Source organism: Engystomops pustulosus, chromosome 3 (assembly GCF_040894005.1).
Source record: "Engystomops pustulosus chromosome 3, aEngPut4.maternal, whole genome shotgun sequence".
NCBI classification, from domain to species: Eukaryota; Metazoa; Chordata; class Amphibia; order Anura; family Leptodactylidae; genus Engystomops; species Engystomops pustulosus.
This window is the reverse complement of record NC_092413.1, coordinates 80,268,038-80,283,886: the sequence shown is the minus strand read 5'-3', so window position 1 is coordinate 80,283,886 and position 15,849 is coordinate 80,268,038. Positions and strand designations below refer to the sequence as shown.

Here is a 15,849-nt window from a genome sequence, read left to right as displayed (position 1 = left end):
CTAACACAAATAATCACAACCTGTAGTTTTTAAATGAAGGCATGTTTCTATGTAGGCCTGTTTAAATTTGTTTAGTGATCTGCAAAATTTAAGTGTGACAAACATCCAAAAGATAAGGAAATCAGGAATGGGCAAAGAATTTTCGTGTACACAATCCAACTCACCTGTAGATGAAAGGTCCGTAGCTGGAGTGCCGGCAGAACACAGGAGAAGAAAATATTAGCAAATCAATAGGGGAAGGTATAAAATTATAATTTCTTCGTTCAATCTTCATAAAAACCATCTGACCATCATCTGAAAGTTAGGTCCATACGTTACTTTACGTGTTCTGAGTCATTCCGACTCTTAATCGTAGATACTGTAACATAGTCACACAGAGGTATAAAACAAAATTTCCTCTGATGACGATATACAGTCTTAATACAAAGATACAATAACCTCATAAAATCAATAAATGAAGTCATTCTTAACCCCTTCACGACCAGGCCCTTTTTTGTTTTTGCATTTCCATTTTTCACTCCTCACCTTAAAAAATCTATAACTTTTTTTATTTCTCCATGTAAAGAGCTGTGGGGCAGTTTGTTTATTGCCGTGGCGATACCTAATGTTTTTATTATTTTTACTGTTTATTTATATTTATATGACTTCCAGGGAAAAGGGGTTTGATTTGAATTTGAAGGGTTTTTTTAATATTATTTTTTAAACTTTTATATTTTTCATTTTCCAGACCACCTATAGTACTATAACCAAATGTTGTCTGATTGATTCTACCATATATTGCCATACTACATTATGGCAGCATATGGGGATTTTCTTCCTCATTCATCACAATGTGCAAATCGCACAATGTAATGAATAGGTTGACCCGAGGCGGTCATGGCAACCGATCACTGCTCCCCAATGATGTCACAGGGAGCAACAACCTTTATGAAGCCACCGGAAGCTTTGCCAGCGGCGTTGGGACGGTTCACACCTATTTTCAGGAACTTGTTGAAGAATTGGTTGAGCTTTACATGAACACTGATCGCAGTATTTGTTCTACCTTAACACAGAGGGAACATCGGACATTTTTTTCTCTAAAAAGAATTTTTGACTATTCCTATGGCTGATAAAGGAGGTGCAGTTGTTATCCTCAATACTTCCCTTTATGTCAAGTTAAATGAGATTTTGTTGTCATCTGACTCTGCATATGAGTTTGTGAGGACAAATCCTACAAGTATTTTCAAGTAAGGTACATAGGATTTTTAAAAGATTGCAAACATGTATAGTCTTCTTTGAAGAAACTAAAGTTGGAACGGGGTTCTATGTGGATTACCAGTGGTGTTGAATCATTGTATACATGCCTTCCCCATAAATTGGCATTTACAGCTATCTCTCATCTTCTAGACACATTTACCAAGTATTCTAAAAAAATATCTTTTGATGGTCCTTCAGTATCTTTTACGTTCTAATTTTTTCACATGTGCAACGTAGAGGTGTATCAATGGGGTCAACATTTTCCCCAAGCTTGCTAACCTCTATGTAGAATGGTGGGAAGAGAACTGTGTTTTGTTCTGGTAACCCCTTTGCAGCAAGTATAGCATGGTATGGTGGCTATATGGAGGACATACTTGTGTGTATGGTATGGCTGCATAATCTGTATGCGCTATATAAATAAAGGAATTATTATTATTATAGTCGTCGAATAGCGACTCATGAATCTTATAGAATATTTTAATAACAATCCTTTTGGTTTATTTTTTTTTACCTATGATTGGAATCCATCAAGTGTTAATAGATCTAACACAGACATTTACTGGAGACTATGTCTGTACTAAAACATAAATGAAACAGCAGGAAATGCTACACTTCATGGTATGTTCCATCACCCCAAACATACCATCAAAGGTGTCCCTGTGGGAGAAACGCTTAGGGCTATTATAAACTGCTCATATTTTTGAGAGTTATCAATAGGAGAAAAAAATATATTTTTGCCTGATTTTCTACCTGTAAATACCCTAAATGGACTTTACAATCATCAGAAAGAATAAGTGATACTCAAGACCAAAAAGATCTCTTGCCTAAAAAAAGTTATGGACCCTTGTCCACCTACAGTTTCAACATACAGTTTGGAATATCCTCAAATATCTGCCAATTTTAGAGGAAGGTGAAAAAAAATTGCATCAGAAGAGCTCCCACATTAGGTACCGTGTTGTCACCTAGCCACACAAAAAAAAAGTTCTATTAGAAATATGTGGCTGAATATACTTTAGAATTTTACTCAGTTTTATTGCTGTTTTAGCCTCTATCACTCAGTGATGGTCAGTGTAATATTCTAGAGTGTGGGCGGGGACTCTCTAAGCAGACACTTCATGATTCTTCTGTGCTATTAGATGTTCTGTGCTGCAAAGTGGTTAGAGTATCATGGTCCAGATTTAGCTACACTTTCATTTAGCTTCTGAACATTCACTAGTATCTGACACACAGAAAAATAGATTACAGATGATAAGATCCATGAGATGCATATTATACACAATGACACTCTTAGTGTTTTTTTATATTGTCAACTCTGCTTTATGCAGCCCTCCCCTGCTATATAGATCTTATCTGTCTGTAGCTTGTAGATTTAGTCTCCTCATGATGCTGCATGCAGGAAATGCTCATGTGAGCGTCTGAGTGAGCTTGTCTTGGAATGGATGGGTGGGGGCCACTGCAGGGAGCAGACAGGAGAAGAATCTGTCCTGCCTGACCCTTTTCAGAAGAAGATGGAGGGTCGGATCTAGGGGCAACCAAAACTGTATACACCAGGACCAATAGAGACAGGTTGGACTTTTATCTGTGAAATGCTGTATTTTTGTTGATAACAGTGAATTAGAGAATGTGTAATTTTGTTATCCTCAGTACATTTAAAAATCTTGTAATGGCATGGCGACGTGTTATGTATGAGACAGAGGCTTATCGCCAATTAGGCGATAAACAATGTTATAAATGTCACTTTCTGTGCGGCTTGCAGGTGTGGATCCTCTGGACCACTGCAGACGATGACGTAAGCCACTACCTGGGACCGGAGTCTAAGTGGTACCCGGTTTTCACCAGAGCCCGCTGCAAGGCGGGTTAGACAAGCTGCGGCGTGGTACCACCAGGTCGTTCCTCAGGCGTGACTTGTCTGCAGTGGTGGCCAAGGTAGAAGTACAGAGACGGCAGGCAATCTTGTGATCGAAGTCCAGACACAAGGTCAGGGCAGGCAGCAGAGGTGCAACGTCAGAGTCTGGTCCAGAGTCAGCAACAGGAGGTCCAAGCAGAAGGGTACGGGAACACAGCTCACAGAACAGCAGCACGGAGGAACACTGGTACACGGGAACGCGGAGGAGCTCAGGTAACACAGGAACATGGAGGAGGTCAGGTACACAGGAGACACAGGAACGCAGAAGACATAGGAACGCCGGAATTGCAGGAAAATCGCAGGATAGCTTTCTCTCAGGCTGTGAGGCACAATGATTTGGCCAGAGATACAGGAAGAGGCAGGCTTAAGTAGTTTTAGTGAAAATGGCCAGCACCAATTAGTGGCGTGCTGGCCCTTTATAGGTGCCGAAGGTGGCGCACGCGCGCCCTAGGAGGCGGGGACGCGCGCCCGTGCTGCCGGAGTCAGCGTGGGAACGGGACGGGGTAAGTAAGAAGCCGGGGGACCGGGGCAGCCGTGAAGCATGGCACGGGTGCCCCTGCGACCCGGGAGGGAGGTCGCAGAGGCACCCGTGACACTTTCAATCCGTTGTCAAAATTCACAAATAAACTTAATGCATTACTCCTGCAGGCTGTCAGGGATAAGGTGATCAACAACGATCTCTATGAATGCCTGAAGAACCCGGACCCAGTGATTCCAACTTTGTACTTGTTGCCAAAAGTCCACAAGCACCCCAAAGTTCCGCCAGGCCGTCCAATCATCTCGGGGAATGATTGGATGTATAAGATTGAGACCATTTTATGAGCTATACTCCTAAAACCCTATTAAGCAAAACTAAAGTTTGTGAATAGTCCACTTTTATGTCTCCAGTCTTGTTCTCAATGATCGTAAACTTATTAAATCCACTGAACCATCCAAGTCAGCAAAACTAAATTGGCATGAGTTGTTTTTAGTGTTACCAATTTTTAAACCAGGCTTAATGTAGATGTTTGCCAAGTGTTCCATTATAAATAATTCAAGCTTTGGATTGGAACCACCTGGCCTGATGTAGAGTGTGGTAAAAGCTTGAACTTCATTTCATGTTTTCTCCAAACATCTTGCTCCATTTCATGAAAAGGGTTTGCATTTGCATTTTGTTAATGAAACCTAATTTATTTTTAACTGCACAGCAAGTTCTTAGTGTCTGTACTACCTATGGAAAACCAAGCATGTGCCAACAGCTGGAAATGCTCAATATCGCATCCAACACCTGTTCTACATTAACCGTCCTTCTTTTAGTCCTTTTAGAGCTATGAATTCAGTCTGTGCTTCAGTCAACAACTGATCTGTGTAAGTTTATTAATATGATCAATTTCAATTGGACTTGACATGGAGAATATGGATTATCTTGGAACATAACACAAAAGTCATCACCAAGTGATGCAGCATTCCCATATATACATCAAGGTACATAGATATGTTGCAACATAATATAATACTAAAAAAATGTAACTTACAACAGTTTTCAAAGGGACAGAACTACACTCTGAGGCAATTCATCCGATAAATCCATCTACTATCCATTTATAGAATTTGTGTTCAATAACATAAATTCGTTAAGTATGTAAAGGTATGAATTTATTTTTCAAGTAATACACACAACCCACTATTAACTAGTCTCACTAATCTATAAGAAACCTTCTCTTGACCAAGCCTATCAGCAGAGAACAGTGGTGGCAAAGCTTTAGCACAGGGATGCAGAGCCATCTCTGTGGGCAACCAGGCCTTTAACTCAGCACCGAGTCCGGTGTAGCCCAGGATGTGCTATGCTGAGTGTTATTTAAACCAACACTACCTGGGCTTCCTTGGCACTGCAGAAGGAGCAAGGAGGGGTGGACAGGGTCTTTACATTGGTGTCCTCAAGATGCCAATACGATTGATTGCTGTGGCAGAGCATGCAGCAATATCTTGCTGTTTAAATTGCTGTGTTGCCCCTTTGTGATAAATAAGTGGGTTTTTGGCAGTAGTATGGGTACTCATCTTCCATAAGGTTAGCCAATAAGTGTCATAGAGGAACATCTGAAACAAAGGAGTTTGGTATACAATTGTACAAGAACCTCTAGAATCCTAAGCTAAAATGTGTTGATTTACAGCAGAAAGGGATTATTGAGAAATACTGCACTAAACATTAATGGATCCTGATGCCTATTAGCTACTCCCCTGCCACGTTCTGACTCTGCCCCTATCAGCAATGACTCCAATGACTCCCCCCCCTCGGCCTTCTCTGGACTTCAACTCTATCTGTGTCTGGATAGAGTTGAATAACCAGGTGGTGCAGAGAGGTATTAGCCACCTGTGGCTGTGATGCCGGCAGACATCACATGACGACATCACCTCACAGAGGAAGATAAGATAAGGAGGGCGCTGGGGAATAAGGGCAGGTGAGTGTGTGGGGTTTAATTTATTTTTTTTTATTCACTTGAAACAAGGACAAGTGGGGGCACAATATGGGGTGGGTGAGAGGGGGCCCACAGTATGGGGGGGGTACAAGAGGGGGCCCTCAATATGGTGGGATTTTAGAAGGAACACACAATATGGGTGGGGTGGTATGAGAAGGGGCCCATAATATGTTGGGATCTGTGAGTGGGCCCGCAATATGTGGGGGATTATACAATATGGGTGGGGTGGTATAAGAATATGGTGAGATATCAAAGGGGGCCCACAATATAATGGGATATGAGAGGGGGCCATCACAATAAGGGGGATATAAGCAGGGGCCCACATAACGAGAGGGATATGAGGGTGTATGGGGCGTATGAGAAGGGGCTACAATATAAGAAAGATATGAGAGGGTCCACAGTACAAGGGGGAGATGAGAGGCCACAATGTGAGAGGGAGGTGAGAGGTCACAATATGAGGGGGAGATGAGAGGCCACAATGTGAGAGGGAGGTGAGAGGTCACAATATGAGGGGGAGATGAGAGAAGCCACAATGCGAGTGGGAGATGAGGGAAGCCACAATGTAAGGAGGAGATGAGAGAAGCCACAATGTGAGGGGGAGACCCGAGAAGCCACAATGTGAGGGGGACGTAAGAGGGGTCAAAATAGGAGGAGGAGATAAAAGATCACAATTTTAAGGGGGGCTAGAGGTCACAATATCAGGGGAAGATGAGAGGCCACAATATGAAGGGGAAATGAGGGACCCCAATAGGAGTTGGCATAGGGACTGATTGTTTTCAATAAGTCCTACCTAATGCTGAACCTTACATCAATGTTCAGAATGCAGATGTTTGGGGAGGAGATTCCTCTAGATGCGCCCAAAATGCATTTTAAAACACAGTTCAATCGCATCATGAGCACATGCTCTTGAAGGATATCTACCATCAGGTTGTAGGATTGTAAACCAAGCACACTGACATACTGGTGTGTGCCCCCTCTGGCAGGATATGCTTCTTTTAGCTTCTTATACCCTGGTTTTACCAAAAAAGGTTTAGAATTATGCTAATTAACCTGAGGGGCTCCAGGCTCCATTAACACCTATGGAGCCTGGAGCCCCTCAGGCTAATTTGCATAATTGCCAGAGGGGCACACACCAGTTTGTCAGTGTGCTCGGTTTGCAGTCCTTCAGTCTGGTGGTAAAGCTGCGTTCACACTATAGGGCACTTTTATCAATATCAGTCTGTACTATGTGCAGTTTGCCTGTGTAGTGTGCAGAGGGCGCCAGATTCATGATTTGTGGCGCACGTTCTTCATGGACCTGGTGCTCTCTGCACTGCTCCAACAGAGTGCACAAAAATGCATGATAAATGTGGCACACGCGCACCGACTGTGCAACGGACCGCCCAAATTAGTGCATGCCTGCGTCGGTTATAGTGCAGGCATGACACAAAACGGTTCCGTGCAACACACGTGTCTCGGACACTTCTTAAATACATGTGCAAGCAGTTTGCACATAAAAGAATGTGCAAAGTCCAAAATAAAATTGCCACAAGGTCCTTCCTAAATGTGCCCCTATGTGTTTGAGATGTGTTTTGCAATGTATTTTGAAACGCAATGCAAAACATATCCGTGTTTTTACTATCATTAATACTGATGTGTTTTGGGATGCATTTAATCTCATGCATTTGCTGTGCCTTTCAAAGTGCAATGAAAACGCACTCTATAAAAGTGGCCTTAGAACATACAGGTCATATTTCCATGTAGCAGTAGATGGGCCCCCCAGAATCAATGTAACTGGTGGGCCCTCGGCCCCCTAGTACGACCCTGAACAGTCTTTAATAAATCACTTGCCCATTCCAACCTCATCCTACAAATATGCAAATAGGCAAATGCCTTTATTACATGGTTTAGTTGAAGCATACAAGGTCAATGATTGCTGCATGGCTGGTATCACACAGAAAAGGATTCAAGATTTTCAGCCCATACCCATTCAATTATTTTGGGGCAGGAAAAAAAAAGTAGAACTCTAGAGACATCCAATGCCCCTTCTCCCGAATATATTTATGAATACCTTATGACTGGGATACATGAAGCCAATGAAACGGTACTGTAACAATAGGGCTATAGTTTATTAAGTAGTTTTTTCAATACAAATATGCAGTTATATGTTCTTATATTTTGGTACTTGATTCCACTTCACTATATGAATATATATAGGTTTCAGATTTAAGCCATGTTGTAAACAGTTTGGTTGAGAAACTGATGAAAATTATAATCTGAACTAGTGTCAAGGTACAAAGTTCCTGACTCTGATATGTTCATTTTACCCTGTCTAACTCATTGCAGGTCTGGGGGCTCTAAAATAACAAATACTTCATCTGAAAGTACATGGTATCTCTATGCAGTGACATGCAAATGCACTTAGAGGGAAACCTCTTGAGATGTACATCATTAAAACATATGAAGAAAAAAAGGCTTGTCAAGGCTATAACAGGTTGTCACTATATATATCATACATATATGCCATACAAAAGAGTCACATATTTTACATGTGTTTAATTTAAGTGTTAAGATGAATAAGCCCCCACAACACAGCCGCAAAACAGTTTAAAAAAAACAATCTAGGAAAATTTGCATATGCACAATATGTAATAAATGATACTGTACCGTAACACTACGCACCTTCACACTTTACCTCCATTATAAATTGCCAGATAAATAATATTTTAAACATTAAACAGAATTAACTTTTACTACTAACCAAAGTTAACTGAATGGGTTAACAGTAAGGATAGATTTGGCGATAGTCTTACAGAACATAAAAAGAAGAATGTAGATGTCCTACCTATTACTCCAGCTGATGAGTCTAGAAGTATCAGCAGCATAAGAGCCAGGATAGACAGGAAAGCAGGTAATCGTCTGGTCCTACTCTTTGGAGCCATCCTAGACAAAAAAAACACCCAGACAACGCAGGTAGGAATAATGGAGCCAGGAGAAGAGAAGACACCAACAGATAGCCCTATGTACAAGATGCAAGAAATGTCATCTATGGGACAGCTCCAGACACTACTTCTCACTAATACATCCAGCAGTTGTCTCAGCCTTTAACTTCTCAATCCCTCTTCTGTTTCACAGACAAGGATATGATGTGCTGCATCCATTTGCAGGGGAAGCATGCCCTCTAGTGAGAGCAAGTTTTACAAAAAATGTTCCAGGATAGATGCCAGTTTCAGTTAAGGAATTTTTCATCTTCAGCATAAGAGGTAGGAAATCAAAGGATTTGTACTGCAACAATTGTAGACTGTTGAAAATGTTAACCCTGCTGACAATGGGACATAACAGTAGAAGCATGTACACACTGGAATATGCAAAGAAGCAAAAAAACTCTAAAAAGAGTAACTAAACTTTTGACAGAAAATGTATAAATAAATAGTGCAGATGTTTATAATGTACTCAATTAATAAATACTGTATGTTCATCAGTCTTTTTATTTTGTCTTCTCTCAAAGCCATTTATATGGATACACCTAAATAAAATGAAAATGGTTGGTAATATCAACTTCCTGTTTGTGGCACGTTAGGGTTTCGGAGGGGGAAAACTTTTGAAAATAAGTGTTGATCATGGTGGCCATTTTAAATTCAGACATTTTGGATCCAACCTTTTTTTCCCATGGGAAGAGAGTTATGTAACATCGGACATATTGAGAATTTCACAAGAAAAAAATAATGGTGTGCTTGGTTTTATTATCCACCTGCTCTATGCATGAAAGGGCGATTTTAACTAAACATGTTCCCAATACATAGCATACTGGATATGTGTAACGCCCGTGCCAAAACGTCCCTCTATCCACAGCTGGCAGAATAGGTGGCGTTAATTTGTGTGTGAACTGTGGCATAGCGTTCTGTGGTTGGATTATTGAGCCACACACATCCTGCTCCTTGCTTTTCAGCCTGCCCAGCAAGGGTTAATAGCCTGATGGACAGTTTCCCCAGTGTGCTCACGTCGCAGGGCAGCTAGCGCCAAGCCTGGTTGTGGTTGCGCGGTTTGCTGGTCCGGTACTGACAATATGTGTCTGAAATATATTGCCTTTCCATACAACAGTTAAACAGAGCAGCAGGGACCAGAGGGACAGTCTTCATTCATTCAATCAATGGAGGTTCTAGGGTTAAGACACCAGCAATCACCTTTATTATCACCTTATTACCTTTACAAAGAATGAGTGATCACGGGACAACCCATTTACCTTGTAACGCATCGGTTCTTACAGCGCTTGCTGGCCACTGAGAAAAGCACATTATAAATGTTTGGTGACTTTTCAGCATTTGCACTTCTGGGTTTTACACTTCTGGGTTTTACTTTCCACAAGTGATTAACTTAATGTTTATTATTATTTAGATGTATGACATCTTGTTTATGCAAAGTAGATTGTACTTCCCATTTAGCCCTTTCACGCCACCTTTGGCTTTCAGGATGGGGACACTCTTTACTATTTTTTTTACATTTAATTCTAAAAGCCATAACTTTTTTATTTTTCCGACATGTTGGTTGAGGGCTTGGTTTTTTACAAGTTGTAATTTTTGATGGTGCCCATTTGGGGTAATAATTATTATTAACTCGATTGAGAGAGGCGGACCCTCACACACACAATTTTTGGAGTATGTTATTTCATTAAAAAAATTTGCATCGAAGGGGGCATGGCCTGACGCGCGATGTGAGCGGCCGCTTGTAAGAGCGCTCCCGACTCACCATCCTGAATATATCCTGCCTGGGTCATATACAGCAGTCCCGAAGGCACCGGAGGGTCGGCGGAACATCCCAGGACCGGCAGGCAGGAGTTTAATAACATGAAGAATAAGGGAGGTGAGGAGCGGGACAGCGCGCCAGCCACGCCAGCTAAGCAACATGGCGCCGCCGCCGCGGATCAGCTTCATGCGGTGGCAGCGCGCCTAGAAAAATATGCCAGGACGGTGCACACTCCATCTAGCACGTCCTTGGCCTCCTCTGCTGGAGCTCAGCCTCAGATGACCACCAGAGCAGCAGGAGCAGGAACATCCTCCACAACCAGCACTACAGGAGCAGGTATGAAGGGGAGAGAAGCTGCAGCAGCCGGCATCTTGCCTGAGGGTCCCTCATTGCAGGATATATTTGAAGTAGTCACACAGAGTGGGGCTACTATAAGTGCCTTGGTCACCCAGATTGGTGGACTATCTGAAGATGTGAGCCATATTAGGCATGATTTACGGAAAGTTAATGAAAGAGTGCGTGAGGTGGAGGACCGAGTAAGAGTCCTGGAAGATAAGATACCGCCAATGCATCGTGATATGAGCAGAGTGGTGAATAAGCTTGCTAATTTCCAGTCCAAAGACTGTATTTGGAAAATCGCTTACGGAGAAATAATCTGCGTTTGATTGGAATACCTGAAAAAGTGGAGGGGCAGCGACCTGCTGAGTTCTTAGAGGAGTGATTTATTACCCAGTTTGGCAAAGATACCCTGACCCCTCTATTTGCTATTGAGAGAGCTCATCCGGTCCCGGCCCGTGCACCTCCTGTTGGCGCCCCTCCACGGCCGCTTATTCTCCGGCTCCTCCATTATCAGGATAGAGATATAATTCTGCGGGCAGTTAGAGATAATCCTGATCTTAAGATTGGAGGACGTCGTGTGTCAATATTTCCGGACTGTTCAGCGGAGGTCTAGAAGAAAAGGGCACAGTATTTAGATATCAAGAAGCGGTTGAGAGGCTTGCAGCTACCCTATGCTATGTTGTACCCGGCACGTCTGAGGGTTGTGGCTTGTGTCGCATGTGTTTACTACACCAGAGGATGCGCTGAATTGGCTGGATAATAATGAGAACAGATTGAGGCGCAGAGATCCTGAGTAAGAACTCTGGCGGCACCTACTGGTCAATGTGGGTATAACCCTCCTTTTTCTCCTTGCTATGGAAAACAAAGGAAAAGATCAAGAGGGTGTTGGAACAAGTTGACTTACAGTTCTTTGTTCACTACGGGACTTGCTGTTGAATACCCGGGGGCTATGATCTGTTCGGGAGAAGAAATTACTTGTGGATGTGTCATTTGAAGAACCCTTGATTTTGGTTGCGGAGCTCAGATTCGGCTTCAGGTTTTGGGCACAATCAATACCCCATTCCCTCTTACGGGGGGAAATGTCTAGAATGTGTATGTGTATCTATGTTTATATGTTTTTTGTTACAAGTTTAGTTGTAGGGAAAATGTTTAAAGCAGACAGAGGGACTACAAGTATGTATAAGATTTATATACCTATGGATCAGCTGTTTACTTGTGATAGAGAGTGGGATGCTTCAATGTTATTCTTACATTTTGGAAAATGACGAATGTACTTAATGTGCTATTTTGGAATGTGCGGGGATTAGGAGACGCTGCCAAGAGATGTGCAGTATTTTCCACATTGCAACGATATCAACCTGCAATTTGGTGTTTAGCAGAGACCCATCTAGTAAAGGATAATGTGTCCACTGTTCATAAAGCGTGGATGTCTCACGAATTTCATTCTACATATACCACCCACTCTCGAGGAATCAGTATATTGATACATCGCTCCATCCCATTCACTTGCTTGGAAAAAATGATTGACTCAGAAGGCCGCTTTGTGTGCCTTAAGTGTAAGCTGGATGGAACACTGATGTTCCTAACTGCAATATACATCCCTCCTCCTTTCTCTAGTGTTATCTTTTATGGCGGCGTCTCCTGATCTTCCGGTTCTAATAGTGGGGGATTTTAATAATTATCTGAATCCTTATTTAGATAAACATCATACAGGGTCAATACCGCCAGATGCTCCCCCCACAATGTTAGCGAGATTGTTGCAAAAATGTGGCCTTAGTGATATTTGGAGGATTCGCAATCCCTCAACAAAACAGTACTCGTGTTATTCGAGTTCCTATAGATCGTTATCAAGAACAGATCTGGCAATTGGATCTGACCATTTGTTCACTGTTCAGGGAACGGTGGAGTATCTCCCACGTAGCGTTTCCGATTACAGTCCATTAAAAGTGAGCTTAAGAATGGGGGAGAGGAAAACAAGGCACAGTCTACTCTGGCGGTTGAATCCCTTTTGGTTACAACTGGTGGAGGGAGCTGCGGGCACGGCAAAACTTATAGAAGAGTTTCTATGTCTTAATACAAATTCGGCATCGCAAGAAGCGGTATGGGAGTGTTTAAAGGGGATGCTGCGAAACCACTACTTCCATAAAGTCTGCGCACATAAGGCGGCTAGTGCCGCTATCACTAAATCCCTATCACAGGCAGTTGCGTTGGCAGAGTCAACATATGTGACAAATCCAACCACAGATAATGAGAAAAAGTGGGCTGATGCTCAAGAGCATTACACGGAGCATGTTCCAAAAATTCTTTGTGGAAGGGGAGAGTGCAGGTCATTTACTGGCAACGATTATATGGTCCCAACAGGGTACATCTTTTATAGCGGGATTGAAAGAGAGAGCTGGTACTACTCTGACTTCAGACGTTGACATAGTAAATAGATTTTATGAGTACTATAAAGGAATTTACCAATCCCAATTGACAGTATCCAGAGAGGAGTTGAGGGCATATGTTTCAGGTGTATCCTTACCAAGGCTCACTTCTGAGGTTAAAGATCAACTAGAGCAGTGATTTTAGAGACCGAGTGCCAAACTGCAACCCAAAACCTAATTACTTATCGCAAAGTGCAAGTATGGCAATTTAACCATATAACTGACGGTTTAGTTTAGAATCAATTTACACAGGACTGCCTGAGCTCAGATTCCAGCAGTCCTATACACATTGAAACGCCACTTTTACACCATTTTACATCACATAAAAGAGTAATAAAAAGTTATCAAAAGGTCACGCAGTCCTCAAAATGGTAGCAATGGAAACAACGGCTCATTAAGCAAAAAAACCACACCTCCCCAGCTCCGTGCACTAAAGTTATTAGCGTCACAAGATGGCGGAACTATTTTCTTTTTCGTACACTGTTTTAATTATTGAAAAAGTATTAAAACACAATAAAACCTGCAAATCTGGTATTTTCTGTGATTTTACCGAACCAAAGAATAAAGGAGACAAATGATTTGGAGCGCACAGCGAAAGTATTAAAATCCAGCTTCCCAGTACACGACATGGAATAATAAATGAGAAGTAAAATATGTTACGCAAAAAATAAGCCCTCACACAGGTATAAATATATAAATGCACATATAAATATATAATATGCATATACAGTACATAAATACATACATAAAAATACATATGTTACTTACTCTTTGGTTGTCCAAGGTGGCGGCCATGCTGGCGGGCAGAAGTTCAGGTGTCTGTTGTTCCAAGGGTGGGGAGGGGGTCGTAGTGTAGATGGGCAGAGGGTGGGCGGCCAGAGTTAAGGCTGGGGGGGGGGGGGGTAATGCAGCATCTGGAGTTCGGGGCAATGGGGTTATGAGGCATGAGTTCCAGGGGAGGGAGTGATGGGAGGCAGTGACCGGAGTTAAGGGGAGGGGGGGGGTAGTGAGAGCAGCCACAGTTCGGGCAGGCAAATTGCAGTAGTGGGCGGATTTTGGGCGGGGGGGGGCAGGGGTGTGATAGCGGGCTGGGGTTCGGGCGTGGGGGGGCTTGTGGTAGCGGCGCAGTGAGTTTCGGGCCGGTTGCTTAGGGAGGGGCGGGAGCGGGCAGAAAATCAGCCTCCTGCTGATCTACTATGCCCCGTGGATGCGCTGAACAAAAAAAAAAAAAAACTCACCTCAGACTCTGTGCTCCTCCGGCTGATCACTGCAGCGCACACGGAGTAAGGTGCCCAGCGCTGGCAGCGTAGCTCTGATACTGCTAACAGCCATGACAAACAGGTGTGGACAGTGGTTGTCCGCACCTGGCAGTGGTTGGGAGGATGGGGCGCGTGCCAGCAGTGAGGGCTCTGCGTGCCCTCTCTGGCACGCGTGCCATAGGTTCGCCACCGCTGAACTAGAGGGTCAGGTCACTTTAGAGGAGCTGGAAGAGGCTCTGGCAGACTTAGCCAATGATAAGGCACCGGGGTGTGATGGACTGCCGGTAGAACTGTATAAGCTACATAAAGACCTCCTGCTGCCGCCATTGGTTGAGGTCTTTAAAGAAGCGTTTAACACGGGCTGCTTACCAAGATCAATGAGAGAGGCCATGATTGTTTTGATATTGAAGCCGGGGAAGGAGAGTACAGACCCCGATTCTTATACACCTATATCTTTATTGATAGTTGATGTTAAACTATTAGCGAAAGTGCTCGCTAGGCGTCTACTGCCGGTAATCTCGGCCTTTATTCATGAGGACCAGTCAGGCTTCATGCCTGAAAGATCTACAGCAATTAATCTTAGACGCCTATATTTGAATATTCAGAGAGGGGTCGAGTGTCAAGGTGTTCCTGCGGTGGTCTCACTCGACGCTGCCAAGGCTTTTGCCAGCGTCGAGTGGGAATATCTATGGGTGGTGATGAAGAAAACGGGCTTTGGACCACAATTTATGACATGGGTGCGTCTCGGATGCATTCCAGTTAGGAAGATGCACAAGGCAGGGCTGCCCCCTTTCCCCCCTCCTTTTTGCGATAGCTATAGAGCCCCTGGCTAGTTTAATAAGGAATTCGCCTAATATACATGGCTTCACTATAGGCTCTAGAGAGGAGCGCATCTCACTATACGCTGATGATGCCCTGTTATATTTGGGAGATGTGGACAACTCTATAAGCCCAGCTATGGAGGTGATCAAACAGCTTGGGGATAGGTCGGGCTTGAGAATTAATTGGCATAAGTCTTCCATCCTTCCATTGCCGGCGCTGTCGCCGGATTCTCCGGTCCACGCACTGCCCCTTCGGGTAGTTCAAAAATTCAAATACCTTGGTGTTATGGTGTCCCCGAACCCCAGGGATTATATTGAGGATAACATAGCGCCCTTAATGAATAGGTGTAGGGATAAGGTCAACACGTGGTGTAAACTCCCTTTATCCATGATAGGTAGGGGCAATTTAATAAAAATGGTGCTTATGCCCCAGCTGCTCTATATCCTTCATAATACGCCCGTATGGATACCATTTAGGATATTTTATAATATACAGAGTATGTTCTGCAAATTGCTCTGGAAAAAGGGACATCCTAGGATTAAAATCGAAACCCTGCAGAGAGCCAAGGATAGTGGAGGTCTGGCTATCCCAAACCCATGGGTTTATTTTTTAGCAGCACAGGCACAACATTTAAGAGGTTGGGAACAGGGTGGGGATGGTTCGGGAACCAGCGGGAGATTAGT

The 15,849-nt window shown here is 43.2% G+C and overlaps 1 protein-coding gene across 1 annotated transcript in view; it reads right to left on the bottom strand.

The window, feature by feature from the left end:
* Nucleotides 1–8,673, bottom strand: part of FNDC1 (fibronectin type III domain containing 1) — a 142,189-nt gene extending 133,516 nt beyond the window's left edge. Inside the window, exon 1 of the mRNA XM_072141208.1 lies at nucleotides 8,423–8,673. Within this exon, the coding sequence (XP_071997309.1) occupies nucleotides 8,423–8,519 (97 nt within the window). The 5' untranslated portion in view covers nucleotides 8,520–8,673. The remainder of the gene's footprint in view (nucleotides 1–8,422) is intronic.
* Between the last annotated feature and the right edge of the window lie 7,176 nt (nucleotides 8,674–15,849).